Source organism: Epargyreus clarus, unplaced genomic scaffold, assembly GCF_041222505.1.
Source record: "Epargyreus clarus isolate Ecla_fem2 unplaced genomic scaffold, WU_Ecla_fem_2.2 ptg000007l, whole genome shotgun sequence".
NCBI lineage: Eukaryota > Metazoa > Arthropoda > Insecta > Lepidoptera > Hesperiidae > Epargyreus > Epargyreus clarus.
The window spans coordinates 26,743,459-26,761,933 of NW_027332215.1; the positions used below are offsets into that span (position 1 = coordinate 26,743,459).

Here is an 18,475-nt window from a genome sequence, read left to right on the forward strand (position 1 = left end):
CAAAAACAGTAAAATAGACGTTTCATTATTTTTATCCAGAAAGCCAAGTACAAAATTTCATAATGATGACCGCTATCGGAGCGAGCACCGTATCAGTTTGACGCGTAGAGGGTTCCTGGTTCGATTCCCGGCCAGACAGATATCTGAATGACTTTAGATTTGACTTCGTCTTTGCGTGTGTCCATAACACCCATAATACAGGGTATCCTAGTGTGGGACTGTGAATTAAAGTTTAGTTTCAAAACTTCTTTAGTGTTTGCTACAAAATTGACGATTTTGCAAACGAACTTTCAACCTCAATTTACACCCTTGTAGGGTGGTTTTTCAAAAGCGGAAAAATAAGTGTGTTCTTTTCTCTATCTAGAAAGCCAAATACAACATTCCGTAAAATAGGTGATATCGGGATTATAGAACTTTAAGTTGTAGCTATATTATCACATATCAATAACATTTAGTTCAACAAGAGCTTATGTGGATTCAAAAATATACTATAAATAAGCGGGATTGAGGTGGCAGGTGGGCCGCGGGAGGGTTGCGGGCAGCGGGCGGGGGCTGCAGCGCCGCGGCCGGCGGGCACATCCCGAAGGGCGGCGCGATTGCGCCTATAAAAAGGCACCACTCTTGTACTACAAGTTAGTCAACGGCGGCGAGCGCGGCGAGCGCCCGGCGCCATGTCGAACAACTCTCCCGGGTACGAGAGTTACTCGGACATAGTTGATATTTCGATAGATCCATGGAAGACTCCTATGGCAATACAATATGGCAATTTCAGCCTGTTGGACGCGAATTTTACTACAAATGTTACGAATACGACAAAATATGAAATTGTTGTCGTTCAAATGGCCAGCTCGATGTACGTGTTCCTTACACCGTTCCTGGTCATGCTGGGCGTACTGGGCAATCTTTTGTCCGTGTACGTCTTTTACACGAGTAACTTGCGCCTCCAGTCCACCAGTCAATACTTGTCGGCGCTAGCATTATCGGACTCATTGTTTCTGATCCAGCTCCTTCCGCCCTGGTTCAGTACCCTCGAATTAAACGGCCTCTTCCACCAGAAAGGATTTTGTCAAGCCTTCGTATATATTTCTTACGTGACGTGCTGCTTTAGTGCTTGGCTAGTAATAGCCTTCACTATCGAGAGATTCGTTGCGGTGCAATATCCGCTGCAACGCAACGCCGTGTGCACCGTGACGAGGGCCCGCTGTGTGATATGCGCATTAGTGGCGGCATCTTTACTGGTTAATATACCAGTTTTATTGTTCGCGGGCTCGGGAGACGAAGAATGCAACATAGATCGAGAGAAGTTAGTGCACGCTGCGACATTTAATTGGGTGGACACCGTGGTGTCCTTCACGATACCGTTGGCTTTGATAATACTACTCAATACATGGATCATGATAGTAGTATGGAAATTGGAAAGAGCACGGATGAGGCTGGTGAAACAGGAGCAGAGAATGCCCTTGCCGGGCCAGAGAGATCGAGCCACCTGCCATGTGGGCTGTCCGAGGTCACAGCAAAGAGTTACGAGGATGCTGCTCGTCGTATCGTCTGTATTTGTCATCTTTAATCTCCCCGCTTACACGATGAGAGTGGTCGCCTATGCTTATGATATGGTGAGTGCTAAATTGTTACCATTTATTGGAGAGTATGTAGATTGATTTTTGCGTATCTTAGTAATATTTTGCTAGCTGTGCGCTAATTAACCTTGAAAATTCAAAGGGGCGTGTTAAACGCGTAATGGTCTTAAATGCGGACGAAACACATAGTTGGCTGTGCCGTTCATTTGTGACTTTATTTACATTCTCTATAAATTAATGGGCCGCAAACTTCACGTTTGTTGACTTTTAGAAATTATTACAAAACTGATAATAAAAATTACTTATAGTAGTATATAAGAATACGACCAATTTTAGATGTTTTTTTTTTAGTAGGTCAATATAATATCAAACGTTCCAAACAATAAAAACAGTTCGCAAGTACCGGAACGGGATCTTCTTAGCGAATGAGTTGACCGTGAACTCGGTACGGCAGAATTTGTGTCAATTGTCTATGCGAGGGATGCCCAGAGCCTCAGAGATACGACGCCGCCGCCGCCGCCGCGCAAAGAAGTCGGGACGCTGTCGTCCTTTGACCTAAAGCCTTTCTCTGATATTGCCAGCGAATAGTATTTTATTCTGCAGCACCTTGCACATATTTTGCGAACAGAATCAATCAAATATCGAATTATTCCAATGAATATCTGCCACACTTCACTACTTCTTTAAAAAAAAAACAAAAAATATAACCGACTTCTATGTCAGCGCCGACTTCAGAAATATGTACTAAACCAACATTTATTTGAATTATTTTTTACATTGTAGTGACATAGGAGTCGGTTATATTTTTTTGTTAAAATTTTTTTCACACTTTTTAGTGATGACATACTAACGTTTATATATATAGATTATACAAAAATTGTATAAACGTGATTATGAATAAGGGTAAGGTCAGAATTTATACAGATCGGGCCCACCCGCTCGCAGCGCCCTGCTCGATTACTTTTATATTGTCTAATATGTTCCAACCTAACCTAACCAATTCATAAATTGAGAAAAAATCAAATAGTCCGAGACCGGAAATCGAACCCAGAACCTCGCAATTACGCGCCGAGTGCTCTACCAGTTGAGCTATCCAGAGCTATATCCAAAAAAAATAATTAAATATATTTACATGGGTTGAGGCGTTCCCCTCATTTTCTCCAGAACCCATAGATGGATCCTAACCATATTTAAGTCGGACCAATTTTCAATAAAAAAAGAATAATTTAAATCGGTCCACTAACGGCGGAGTAATTTGTGTACATACATAAAAAATATATATACCGGCCGAATTGATAACCACCTCCTTTTTGAAGTCGGTTAAAAAAGCAGGTTGCGGAATCAGGATGCATAGGATTCATGTGCGCTTACGATAACTATTGATATTATTTATCAGTTTTTATATTTTTACTCAAATAAAATGGTTATCTTAAAATAATAATATAAAATTTTAATATAAAATATCAGTTTCTCATTATCAATATCACCACTATCAGCGGCATATTTTACGTGAAATAAATTTTAAACTTAAATTTTTTACCGACAAATAATAACGCAGCAAATAAGAATCCGACTCTTTATAAACGACTTTTAATAATATTACGTCACATATAATGTAATATGATATAATAAATATAATATTTGGAGAACAAATAATTATATGATTATTATTTCACTTAAATAATATTTTTTTATTTCATAATCATAATCATTTCAAATTTCATAACAATAAAGCTTATATACCTATCGGTAAAATAACAAGTACAATTCACAAGAAATGCTCAATAGTATCAAATGATGTTATGTTCAAATTATGTTACTTTTTATTGTTATATAAATTCACAAGAAATACAAAAAATCTGATCGGTGGCTAAGCCTGTGTGCTCTTAAGTTCTAATTTCTCTTGCGTCCGTGCGTGTTTAATTTATTTTCATCGCATTACGCAAACCTGCTTCGCAGAAGTAATATTTGAGGTGGCATCCGAACAGTTGAACTGCGGGCAAAGCATGCTGCATGCATGGCATGTGCTTAGATTAGAAATGCGTCGTGGAAAGCGCGCCGGGCGTTACCGCGGCTACGCAATGGACGCAATACATCCAGTACGTAATTTTCACTGGATCACGTTACTCTTGACTTTACCCCTCATCTTTGTTACCCAGATCACTTTACATTGAAAATATAATTACATGTACAACACAAATATTTCCCCTCGGGTTGCAGTCTTGATGTCGAGGTTAGCTCTTCACTACACTACACTAATAATAAAAGAAAATAAACAGGACAAGAGCGAGTTAAACTCGTGTGGAGAGTTGTTCCGTATAACTTTAATACTGTAAATGGAAAACATGTTCTCTCATACGCAGTGTATTGAATTATTATCATGGGCCGTCCATCAATTAATAATTAATTTATGTCCTTATTTCACAGGGATACAAATATACGAAATATATGATTTTTGTTTCGGATACGGTTTCAGATTTAGAATTGTTTCGGATTCTCGATAGATTCGGATAGTTTGAGTTAAGGGTAATCGATTTTCAAGGAATTGTAAAAGTAAGGAAAATATAAATAAGTAATGATTTGAATTTCATTGCAAAGGGAAGCTAGCGACTGTATCTGTCTCATTTTTAAATCTATCCTTATCCAAAATTATTCGAAACTTTTATATACTCGTGTCGGTTACGGTTACGGAGCATCACAACAACTCTGTACGAAATTAACATTTCAGAGTCGCAATTGTTTTGTTTTTTATCTATAGGCGCTCACGTGATTTATACGCATTGTATTATGTAAGGGGTTTTCACGACAGACGGTACTCTATATATTTAGCGTTGATATTTAAAACAGTTATACAGATCGTGACTGTAATTTAAAATTACATATAATAATAAGCGCGTTAATGAAATTTCAGATATTGGATTCTCTTCTTTCTATCTATTACAGTACCAGAGACAGAGCCCTGTGACAAACGCACAGACAGCGGAGGCTTAGTAGTAAGGTTCTGTTATTACCCTTTGGGAACAGAACCCTAAAAAGGTTTAAAATAACGAGAAGGATCAAATGGCGATGATAGCTGGGAAATAAAAAATCTGGGAAGCAGGAATTTATTCTAAACTAGATATCATGCAGCAGAAGCGGTGATAGCCTAATAGTTAAGAAACTATGCTTCTCGATCTAAGTATCCGAGGTTCAAATCCAAGGCCTCTGATTTTTCAAAAGTTAGTGTGTATTAGAAATTAATTATCACTTGTTTTAACGCCGAAGGAAAACATCGTGAGGAAACCTGCACAGTTGAGAGATTTGTAAAAAAATCTCAAATGTATGTAAAGTCTACCAATTGGCCAGACTAACCTTTCTAATTCTTAGAGCAGACCCGCCCAGCTTTGGGACAGTAATGGGTTGATGATGATGATGATGGATAAGCTTTTAAAATAATTTTATGTAACAGAAAGTAACAATTAAAAAAACCTGTTTTTATTTTAGTTTTAAGTTTAAAATCTTATTACAAGCTTTTATTTAGTTTCACCTGTCGCGGTGTTTGTATTCAAATCTTGCAAACTCAATTTCACCCATTTCCCAGTGTCCGATTGAGCTGAAATTTGGAATGTATCTTAATTACGCGTGACAATGTAATCATATAAATTTAGTTTTATTGTCAATCCAATATGGCCGCCGTAACAAAATGGCGGCGTACATATTTCAAGACAAACCACCCAATATGGACATCAAATGAAAGGGCTTAACTTGTAGAATACATCGCATTATAAAAAAAACTCAAATCCAAGATGGCCACCAGTACACAATGGTAGATCAGGTACATATTTCTGTTTACCCAATATAAGTATCAAATGAAAGGGAGACGGATTTTATTTCAACTAATACTGTGCTGCTAGTAATCTAATCAGGGTCTGATCATGCAGTTCGAAGATGGCCATAGGAACTCGGTAATTAAACGATACAACCGTTTCGAGTTTGGGTTCGTATGATTCGTTTTAATGAGTACTTCGGTGCTAGATGGTAACCAGGGTCTTTGTCAGGGTCCAATTTGTTACCTCCATCAATGTAACACGCTTTTATTTATCAAATAAATATAGTTCAAAAAACTAAAAAACACGCTTTTATGATAAACTCAACTAAAAAGTAGAAAATAATTTTCCACTTATCAGTTTTCGAAGAGAATCCCACACTTTTTCCACAATTATACTATTTACTGTTCCTTAATTGATTTCTAGATTGAAAATTATTCTCTACTTTTTATATTTATATTATATATATTTATTTTATTAATTTTTAGTATTTGTTGTTATAGCAACCATCATTATGCATCGTCTGTAAAAAAATCAAGAGTCTATTTATTACGGTTTAGAGATAAAGCCCTGTGACTCACGAACAGACAGCGGAGGGTTTCGTTTTACCCTTTGAGTACGGAATCCTAAAAATCATTCTACAAGATGGCATCATATATATGTTTCAGTACATTTGAGTTATAGGGAAATAACATTATTATTTTTCAAAACTAAAAATCAATCTAGTAACTTTGCCTGAACTTTCCCTAAGGCGCTTTCTCTCGCCTCGAAAATCGTTAATCCTGAGGATGTTGATAAGGACAATGGTACAAAATTATTAAAATCGTGTATTGTCATCGGTTTTTGATAATTCTTCAAAATTTTGAATTTAACTGAACGTTCAAAGTGGATAGAAATCGGGTTCAAAGATTCCGTTACTTGTTACTTATATACATACCTACATACATACAACCCAAGCTAATAAAAGCGTGTTAAAAATGTGTCTGATATAAAAATGCAAATATTTAAAACACCGGGTTTAAACTATTTTTAACTTTTTAGTTTTTTTTTTCGAGGTGTGACTAATATATTAGTATTAAAAATAATATTTTTTATTAACAAGTAATAGAAGCTTGTTTTTAAAAAGTTTTTCTTTTGATTTTATTAAAATTTATTTATATAAATTTATTTACTTAGATGTACCGTCATGATGATTACCATGCTGTCTATATACACTTTTGAAACAATTTTTGAAATTGGGAAATATGTGTATGGTGAAATTTAGACGTTCAGGATTACGCCGGTAATATATTTCGATATTACGAACACCATGTGATTCCAAATTTTACTTACACCTTATTGTTTATCAATAATAATGCTGAGGTTGAATGAAAAAATACGGAATAATTTTCTCATTGAAATAGTTCATTAAGAACACGGACGTCATATCGGGCACGCCGATGAAACCGAAGCTCGCCACTGTACGGCTTCACCATTCATTTTGCACACAACTAAATTGAACTAGTAAGACTAACAGACATTAATCAATTTCAAATATGTAGTATAAAACAAGTGAACATTGTCGTCAACCCATCACTGTCACACTGCCGGGTTCGCGGAACACCTCTTAGGATACGAGAGGGCTATAGGCTATATTTAGCAGTTAGCGTGCTAGCTAAACTAAATTGGTAGAATTTACACATGCTTGAAACTTAACTAACTTAAAAATTAGAGACATTATTACTCATGTTGTTTGTATATAATAATTTATAATATACAAATTCGAAATATATACAAATTCGAAAAATAATATACAAATTCGAAAAAAAAATATGTTATTTCAATAATGTTGATTTTTTATGATTTAAATTAATTATTTTTATTAATAAGAATAAATGGGGAACCGTTCTAGTAGGTTGAATTTCACTTAAACATAATGCGAAATAGGGCCGCTTTCGTACTAGAGCGACTCTACCACATGTTTGGCAAGAAAAGTAAAATGGCAGTTCGTAATAAAGTGACGCTTTGCAAAACTTGCGTTAGACTCATCATTGCTGACGCCAGTGTAGTCTTTGGACACGTGAAACTCATTGGCACTCATCAAGATATCAAAAGCTTCCATATCGATTCTTGCGTATGGCCACGGGCTGTTCCTGGTACGTGCGTAATGTAGATCTCCATAGAGATCTTGAACTGTCCACCATCGCTCAATACATGAAGCAGCTTTCCAAGAGCTATTTTGATACAGCTATTGACCACCCAAATCAGCAAGTTGTCTAGGCAGCCAGTCTCTGATAAGGAAGTAACGGCTCTACACAGACGCCCAAAATATGTCCCTGACGATAAGATCACGTCAGACAACGCCCCCCGACAAGGAGAACCCCCTCCGCCCCTATACACACTCAACAACAACAGATTTTACCCACACCGTCCTCGCCGGTGGAGACGAAGACCCCATTACAGCACAACCGACACAAGGTATCTCCGCGTGATCCGTCGTGTCTCCCTGTGCTCCACATTGGAGTCGAGGTTCGTATCTCACAGGAGGTCCTCTTGGGTCAGCTGCTGGGTTCGCAACCTTCTCTCCCTCTAGTGAAGGTGGACGGTCTAGGAAACCGGCAACAGCGATTAAAGCTATCCCTCCCTTCCAGCCTAGTCTTAATGACCAATTTTGTCATTTATATAATATTCGATGACCAGGTGCACTTCGAACCACCTGACTCTTTATAAGTGACTATCTGTACCCATTGGTTTCACTGTGTCCATAAACAACTGGTGGTGGTGTTAGGAAATGGCTACAGGAGAACGGGAAAATAAGAAATAAAATTGAATAAACTTCATTCCAACACTCTGCGCTCTGTTATTTTTCCAAGCATGCTAAAAGAAGTACCTATAACTTCAACAAGGTTTTTTTTAAGAAACGTTCTTTACTTATAGTACTCTAATGGGGTTGATTGTTAAGTAACTAAAAACGCTGAAACACGTGTGTAAACAGAAAGGCCGTTTATAACAGGCTTAAGGGGGTCTAAAAAACAATTGCTTCATTGTGTCTAACGGTAATTTTTGCTTGCTTCCAAATTAACGGATTGTAAAATAAAGTTCCAACCCTTATTTAACGACCTTAAGGGTGGATTTTTAAAAAAAAGTAAAATAAGTGATATATTATTCACAGCCAAAAAGCCAAATACCAATTTTCATATACTTTGTTTCATAATCGGCTTACATGTTAACAAACTGTCAATCAAATTTTCCATAATTGGCGTTAAAAAAGTTATATTATTTCCAAATTAAAATCTGTGGACTTCTAAGCGAAATTTCTAACATTATTTTACCCTCTTAAAGGTAGATTTTCCATAAATGGTGTTAAAAAAGTTCTATTATTTCCAACCAGAAAGCCAAATGCAAATTTTTACACTCCTTGCTTCCAAATTAACGTATTTTAATATAAAATTCCAACCCCTATTTAACCAACTTAAATTTCCCAAAAATGGTGAAATGGGTATTTCATTACTTTCTATGGAAAACCTAAATACCAATCTTCATGGAGTTCACATGAAAACTGGGGGACTTTCATACAAACTTTCAATCCTTATTTATTCACGGAAACGCGGTCGAATGGGATAAAAAGAAAAGGTATCTTATGTCCGTTTCCTGGTTCTAAACTACCTCCACCACCACCAATTTTGCGCCAAATCGGTTCAGCCGTTCTTGACTTATAAATAGTGTAACTAACTAATAATGTATATATAGATGAGTTATTGACACAAAATGTTTGTCTTTAACAAATTAACGAGATAAGGCAATAATAGGCGTAATAACAATTATTTTATTTATTGTTTCTTTTTTCTGTAAATAGTTAGGTCGGAAATTAATAAATTAAACATAACCTAACCGAAATTTTGCAAGCGTAGATCGCGTGACAATGCAATATTATTGTGATAAGGAACTGGTCTGATGACGGACCTGGAAGGTGGCCATAGTAACCCCATCAAGTTTGGCTTCGTTTGATTCATTTTGGCAGGGAAATTGGTCCTACATGAAATCCTTGGTCTGATGTTGAAGATGGAAAATGGCCATAGAAGTCCAGTACAGGGATGTTGCTGATGCAGGTTTTTACTATATCAGCGGATGCTGATGCTGCATTTTTCAGATCAATATCAGCGGATGCTGATGCTGATATTTAAAAATATTAAAACAAAACTTCAAAACTGACAATTTTCAAAGAAAAGCACTTAATTACTCCCAAATAACTAAATAATTAAATTATATTTTTTGTATATATTGTATATAGATTTTTAGTTTGTAAATAGATAGATAGATTATATATAATTATGTTACCTAATTAATAAATTAAAGTTAAGGAAAAAAAATAATATTTATGTTGTATCGTATATTAAATAATATAACAATATTTCTGGTTTTAATATTGTTAATATTACTCCCAACTTTCAAAGAAAAGTTTTAACTGTGTGAGTCGTGTCGGTCACAATTTCTCGCAGTAGTTTTTGCGTGATACGCGTGCAAAGGGAAGTATTTACCTTACACATTCTTGAGTTTAGTAGCACATTGTTGGTTTTCGATCTCAGTACTTAATAACAGGTATATTCTTCTGCATGCTTTAACTTTGAACGATTTGTGAGTCCCTTACGAGTATAGTCTTTTTGACAATTACTACACTATGACTGCATACACTGGTCTTTGTTCACTAACTTTTCATTGGAGGAGGCATTATGAAATTAATTCTTAATTATCTTATTAATTGATTGAACTATGAACGAAAGTCACGTCTGACCAAATTACGTTGACGAAACAATTAAATGAGGGAACAAGTGACAATTTGTGTATGTTAACTGTCTGTGATTGGCTGAAAGTCCACGTGACTATGTTCGGTTCCGCCTTCAACGAACACGTTATGACTTGAATGTCAGCCTTAATTATCAGCATCTTTTATTGCGGATGCGGATGCTGTTATTAAAAAATAAGCTGATAATCAGCTGAAGCTGATGCTGATATTATCAACAACCCTAGTCCAGTATACAACTACGCAAGCCCGTATTAACATATTAATTGTGTATTTTTAACTTAACAATTTACACTCAATGCAAATTTACGGAATACAGAATATATGGAATAGCGAAAAATGCTGAAAGGAGTTACGAGGCCGATTTTGATAAAAATTAAAACTGCATCATTAGTCTAAAAAATAATTCTCAATTAATTTTGAAAAAAAAAAACAGACTACCATTTCACCATCACGTAGTGTCGCTTATTAGGATCAAATTCAGGTTAGTAATTATTAATGACGAACTAAAGAAAAAGGCTCATTTTAAAGAAAAAATATTTTTCTCATATTCTCATACTGTTTACCTGTTTTTAGCGATCTACAGTTTTCATTACAGCGTTACATTTTAAGATCACCATTTTTATAGGTTTCCTGTAAAATATAAGTAAAGACTGTTTTCTGATTTTTTTTACAAAATTCTAGCCCCAGTAGTCTAGGCATCAAGGGGGGACGCGGACGGTCATTTATCATGTTCTTTCTTGAATAGCTTTGAATTTACAGATTGAAGAACATATAACAAAAATATGTTTGAGATCTCCACAACAAGCCGTTTCATTTGATATGCCACATTAGATTGCCAAACTTTTTTTTTTATTTTTTCGTTACGTCCCCAAAATCTCACCACTCAATTCAAAATTCTGTTGATTGCACCAAAGTGCGTACCAAATTGTAACTCATTTGGTCCGATAGTTTTGGAGCAAAGTGGCCGTGACAGACGAACGTACAAACGCATAAGTGATCCTATAAGGGTTCCGGTTTTTGGATTTTTCCTACGGAATCCTAAAAAGCGTTATAATGTTAATATTGTAATAATAACGCATTGGCTAAAAAGATAAGAATGAGAATTGTAAAGAATTTCATATATAAATATAGGGTGGCGCAAAATTAATCATTCAATTTTGTTTTTTAATAACTTTTGTACAAAATAAAAAAGGGATTTTGCATGATAGAAATCTTTATTTGGACTTGTAACTTTGTTTTTTTTTATTAGAAAATATGATATCTATCAAGAGTCTTCCACCAGCGTTGAAACACATGCGCTCTTTTATCATATTTTCTACGATTTTCTTTAAGATTTCCGCCGGTAACACTTCGCATTCCAGTCGAATATTCTCCTTAAGAGCTGCGACTGACTTTAAGTAGTCCGTGACTTTAAGTAGTCCCAAAGAAAGAAGTCAGGTATGGTTAAATCGGGCGATCTTGCTGGCCATACCGCCATACCGTAAGTGATCGACAAGGTTAAGAAAAGTCGCGAGCGTATCTACCTTTTAATGTACACATGTAGGGCATATAAAACTTACGATTCCAGTTGTTTATTTCTTTTGTTGTATTGAAAATTAAATAGAAACGATAATTGCTTTGGATCAAACTTTAATGACATCAGCGACCGTGGAGTAATAAATAAAACGTTCACAGAACAAAGTGTCGCTTTGCATACATACAATGAGTTAGCGAATAAAACAGGCGGGCTGTCACCTGTTGCGGGGCGCGCCTGACGGCAAACAAATCCTTCGTCAGAAAATGTACCAAGAAACTGCCGGCCAAGTGGCTTTCGTCTCCCAGACAGAATCGTGATAACACTTTTACCAAATACGTGTATAAACTCACCACTTTTAGACGAAATTTATAAATCAATTCAAGTTAGGCCACAAACGGACAAACAATGATAACTTACGTCCACGTTAGTTTTTATGGTTCTGGGATCAAAGGGTTAAAACGAAACTCCATTACTAAGCCTCCGCTGTATGTCTGTTCGGCACAGGGTTCTATTTCTGGAACCGTTATACATAGACATTCAAAATTTTACAGAATTTGTATAATGGTGGCCGCTGTAACAACAGATACTATAAATAAAAATGTCTTCAAAATAAACGGGTTTATTTTTAGGGTTCCGTATGAAAAATCGTAAAACGGAACCCTTATAATCTCACTCGTGCGTCTGTCCGTCCGTCTGTCTCAGCCACTACTCAGAAACTACCGGACCAAATGAGTTGAAATTTCGTTGAAATTCGTAACCCAAAGACGAAGGGATAACGTAATTAACTAAATTTTTAATTGGGCGATGAGTATTTGAGGCGAAATAAAAAAAATAAAAAAAAGTTTGGCAAACTGCATCGTGTGGCATATCAAATGAAAGGGCTTGTTGTGGAGATTTCAAATATTTATATAAAGTTCTTCCAGAAAGACGAGAAATGACTGCCCCCCCTGATCTCCGAAACTATAATTTACTTAGGTAATTTTACAGGTAAATCTATAAGAAGTTTGTGGTATTAAAAAAAACGATCCCTAAAAATAGGTCAGTATGAGAATATATGAAAAATGTATTTTCTTCCAAATGAGCCTTTACTTTAGTATGTGATGGTGGAATAAATAGGGTGAGTTTTTTGTAAAATAAACTGATCACATTTCTGACTACGGAAAAAAGTTAAACTAATAATGCCGTTTGAATTTTAAAAAAATCGGCCTCGCCTTCTTTCAGAAATTTTCGCCATAAAGGCCCTGTTGAAAAGTTTACTCTGCGTATAAGTTGTTATGTTAATACAGACTTGCGTCGTGGTATACTGGATTACTATGGTCATCTTACATCTCCAAGATCAGACCATGTATTTCATTTACGAACGGTTTCCTTACCAAAACGAATCTAACGAGTAAAACTCGACGGGGTTGCGTAGTTTAATTATAGTGTTACGAGAGCCACCTTCAATCACAATCATCAGACCATGGATATCACCAATTAAGGACCGAGTCCTGGCCAATACGAATCACACGAGCCTAAACTCGAGTAATTTGCGTTGCTTAATTATAGAGGTTCCATAGGCGTCATGTGGCTTCCCTGGATACCATCTAGGAGTAGAGTCACAACAAATCTAAACCACCTCCTAGCCAGTACCAGCTGCTTATTACAATAATATTGCATTGTCATGCGATCTACCCTTGCAAATTGCAGCTCAATCTAATAGCTGGAAATAGGTTAAATTTGGCTAGCTAGATTTGATCGGACCTAACGTACTTACTTTACTTAACATACTTACTAATATACTTACATGCGAATATTGTACAGTGAAAGACAAACTTGTAAACATACATTTTGTTTTTATACACGCTCATGTTTTAATTCATTGTACGGTCATTTTTTACCAAACCTGCTTGCGACATATTTTGTACCGAATGAATAAGATAATAATTATTCGTCCGGGTATAATACTCATTCATAAAACATCATCAACCCGTTACTTCCTAATTTAAAGAACAACATACGTTGTGACTATTCATAAACTAAACGGAAGAACAACATAATGAAATAAATTAAAAGTATATTTATTTTGTCGATTCCTGTTTTTATCGATTTTAAAATTACTAACAAGTTTTGTGGTTGAACGTTTTACATGGGCTTGGTTAGGTTAGTCAGAAAGTAAAAGAAAATTCAACTACAAGAACTAAGTGAGCTACCGCACCCTGCGAGCGGGTGGGTTCAATTCATGTCATTTGAGACCTAACGATTTCCGGAAAAAAAATCAATAAGTAAAGTAATTGTTAGTACGTCTGTAAATGCCTCTTATCTAGTTATGTCGTTAAAGACAAACACCTTGTGTCCATAATTCATAACATATATGACAAAATGGGTCAATTCATAGTTTATTGATTTATTCAACTTGTATTAATAATATTTTATAATAAGTAATAATATCCCTTCGTATTATTTTATCATAAACTCTATAAATTAGCATACAAATTTTGATATAAAATTGATTTTATCCATTAAACGGATGGGTGAAGATTGTCCTTAATTTGGATGTATGATTATAGATTTTCAGTTAGTAAACATACTTTTCCATACATTATGTATGTGAGAACATGTTTTCCACTTCCAGTGTTAAATTTGTACGGAACCCTTTCCACGCAAGCTTAACTTGCACTTGTCCGGTTTATTTTGTATAGATATAAGTACTGATCTGCAACACCTGTAAGTTTAGTACAAATACAATGCTCAAAATACCACTCAATTTTATAATTTGGAGCCAGCTTTAATACACCTTTTATAAACACGTTAATGATAAAGATCCAAATGAAAACATTGATATCCAAGTAAAACATAAACGTTAACAATGTTTTGTTATGTCTAGTGATACTCGTAAGCTTCTTGAATATTTTTTATCTTATTTTGAAACAAGATGGATAAGTATTGCCTAATTGGAAAAATATGTTATTATTTATTGACCTTAAAATAAGAGAATATAAATTTGCTAAATCAAATATACTCCCGCTGTCAAAGGTAGATTATATAAATGATATACATATGTATATGATAACGATGATTTTATAAAAAAATATAGAGCATACCGAAGTTTTCTGAATATATAATCCGTTATACATTTCTATTTTTATACATTTCTGTTTTATTATTTTACATTTCTATTTTACCAACGAATAGGTACAATAGAAATGTAAAACAAATAATAAAATCGCACAAGGCTAATTGTTAATCCTGATTCCTGACAATTCTGATGAGGTAAATGGGATAAAGTTATTAAAATTGTGTATTGTCTTCGGTTCTTGATAACTGTTCAAAATTTTAAATGAATCGGACCGTTCAAAGTGGGTAAAAGTCGAGTTCAAAGATAACATTACATACATACATACAGGTCAAGCTAAAAACTAAATAAAAACAGCTCTAAAATATTAAAATTGTACCCTACACTATATAACTCACCACATAAATACAAGCAAGCTAGTTTGCACCTATGTAGAATATTCAACAAATATACAAATCCAAAAATGTTTGGTCAGGCTCGCTTTCCAACAAACTAACGATTTGTTTCTTTTGCACAGAATGCCAAAGAACTGGATGACAAATGGCTCTGGATCCAGCACATATCGGGGATCCTGTTCAACGCTAACTTCGGCATCAATTTCTTCCTTTATTGCCTCAGCGGTCAGAATTTCCGCCGAGCTCTGCGGCAGAGCGTGCCGTGCATCGCGTGGGTGGCGCGAACCACTCGCGCTCTCAGAAACGCTACCATGCGCCGACGCCGCGCCAATAGCCTGACCAGTGAGCAACTTATCCCTATATGCATGCGTATACTTGAACTATGGCTCGCTTTATGTTTTTGTTCATTACACGTTACAAGAACTTTTTATGATTATCATCGGGTAAGATAATGGATGGTGCTTTAAGGCACATTTTGTTTACAGACATTAGACGTGTCCGACACTGGCCGTGACAGATAAAATACTATTCTTGCATGGGAACTGTATTAACATCTATCTTAATCTTGTCGAGCGGACTTCGGCGGCAAGCTACACATAAAATAATATTTTGAATGTGCGGTTTGTGTCTGTCAGAGTCTGTGCGGTTGTGTCACGATTTAACACCCCAAACTAATAGGTACCAGTTCGCCCCGACGATACTTTTTAGATGTGGCAAATTTAGCACTGTCCTCTTATAAACGTTAAGGTTTTATATTGCTCGCCTCTAATTAATTACCTAACATGCACTGATCCGGTTACCGGTGTAACGAGTCGAGGCTTTATATTCTACTAGCTGTGACCATGGTTTCACAGGGATTTGAGAAAATGTATCATGGCATATACATAACTTAAATTACGTACCATTAACAATTATAACATTATATCAGAACAACTTGCATTTACTCAGCGCATTCAGTAAAAACAGCAACAAATTGTTAAATGAAAAACAAAATATTTTTAGTTAAAACAAGCTATGCCTGTGCTATGCTTCTTCGCGTGGATTCAAAACATAACATCAATACTATGCCATCTGTTAAACTACAGAGCACACCGGTAAACTTAAATCCTCCGCCCCGCATAGCTTGTTCAATGTTCATGCAATGTTACAAAAATTACTTCTCACTTTAAATTGTAATAACTTTTAATGGTGAAGATCGATTTGAATTAAATAAAGACTAAATGTTAAGAAACAGTTTATGAAGATTTTGTTAAACCATTGAATTAATTTTAGTTCTGAAGGTAGAACCCTTTGTGGTTCGGTAAGGCAGACATACTTTTTCGAGGCGTTCCAGCTTAGTCCTCAGGGGTAGCGGCGCAGATGTGGCCGACCTCAGGTAGGAATATCTAATCCTATCTGGGGTTGATTACAGATGTCCATGGGCGGCAGTAGCCACTTACCATCAGGTGGACTGCATCATGCTCGTCTGCTACTCCTATATTATAAAAAAAAAACTTTTGATGCGATTTCATACACACAGACAAACAAACAGACAAAAATTCTATTATTACTTATTCTCGGTTTTCATAACTGCTAAGAATTATGTATATGAGTATTAGGATTTGCACATAAGCACTTTTGTATAGTGATAATCTTCACATATGCAACTATGAATAAAATATAGGGTTTTTATACAATCGCGAATTGTAGGATTGAATGTAGACTTGTCCGCAGTGTCGGCCACGAGCAACGGTACGGAAGCTACGAGCAACTACGGCTTATCGGGCGAGACGAGGAATCCGCAGCGGCACTACCCCGACAGCTACATCTTGCGGTTCACGTTCGACAACAGCCGCCAGCGCCGGCAGCGAGGCCCCGCCGAGCGCGCCTCGCAGGATATCGAGATGAGGACCATCAACCCACGGGGTGGCCACTTGCATCGCCGGAATTTTCACGAAGGCAATCTGTGATCGCGAGTTTAGTTCGACCCTCGCCGTAGATGTCCTTGCTACGTAAACGGCTATCAAATCCAGCATAGCTCGATCACGTAGATTTAAGAAAAACATTAAAAATAGCCGGTATGAGTATTTTTTTACAATCAAGTGTACGTGACATGTCGCAATTTGCTTTAAAAAAAAACAAACTAAAATTAAGTCTTTTTGGCACGCGTTTCAATGAAACTACTAATGACACCCAGTTTTATGTAGAATATATTTTTGCTTTATTAATAGAAGACGTAGTTAGAACAATATACAAATTAATGATTAGGGTGCTTGAATAAATTTTAAATAACAACATTAACCGTGCTTTCTCACAGAATAGTTGTTTCTATACATCAATATTATTCTTATTCTTTTGGTTGTGACATGGAACTCAATCACGTACACATTAGTATCACAGTGAAATATAGCTGAACGTACCGTGCTTATTTTTCCGATTGAAATTTATAAAAATATTTTTAAAGAAGCATTGTATAAGAGAAATTGCCAATATTTTTACCCTTTTAAAGGTGTTTTAATCTGGGTTGGTGATTACGTCCATGATCGTTTTTAGAAGGCGTGAGAACAACCTAATTAAATAAAAAATACGTTTGACTATTTTAACATAAGTGTCTACTGTTGACTACGTAAATATGAACTGTAAATTTGTATTTTGTGATATTCAGAAATTTCATTATTTCTATAAAATTTCGTACGATCTCATATCCTTACCCGCATGTCAAAGATATATATATGCTTTAAATGTCCGTAAAACATTATTATTATAATTTAAACTTAACACAGTAGAAGTATATTAGAAAGTATTATTTAAGTTTTCGTTCTAGATATATGTTTTAATTATTCTAGCGGAGTTGATCGCCGTCAGTAATAAAGGTGCATTCATTTAATGGCGGCTTTCCCCGGACCGTCGAAGATGCGTTGTGACTTCTCACTCTGCATAGATAATCAGTACGCGACAAGTTCCATTCGTAATAGTTCGTAGTAGTAGAACGTGTATTCGTAATAGTTTATACGAATCTATTACAAAAGTACCTGATAGATGAAATCTTCTTAGGGCCTTTCAAACTACAGCGGAAATATTTATCTTATTGTAAATATTAATATCAAAGGGTATTAGGATAAATCTTGTAGATATAAGAAAGATCATAATAATATTTTATAGTGTGATCTGTTAAGTACAAAATCCGAAAAACGAAACGACATTATTATAAAGTATCCGTAATATGACCGGTACATTTGAAGATTTATAAAATAGTGTTGGATAATAGCTAAATATGTGGCAGACAGCACGCGGTGTCAGCGCACGTTTCATATATTTTCCTGTCTGTCAATGTCATATACAAAAAATCGTCAAGAGGAAATGT

General features: G+C 35.6%; 2 protein-coding genes across 2 annotated transcripts in view; one reads left to right on the forward strand and one right to left on the reverse strand.

Moving 5' to 3' along the window:
* Positions 1-18,475, reverse strand: part of fry (microtubule binding protein furry) — a 156,029-nt gene that overhangs the window by 79,463 nt on the left and 58,091 nt on the right. The gene's annotated exons all lie outside the window — the stretch shown is intronic.
* Positions 684-17,407, forward strand: NGR-A18 (neuropeptide receptor A18). Its single transcript, XM_073074217.1, has 3 exons — positions 684-1,613; positions 15,255-15,474; positions 16,846-17,407. Exons 1-3 carry the CDS (start codon positions 747-749, stop codon positions 17,079-17,081), a joined length of 1,323 nt encoding a protein of 440 aa, XP_072930318.1. The 5' UTR covers positions 684-746; the 3' UTR covers positions 17,082-17,407.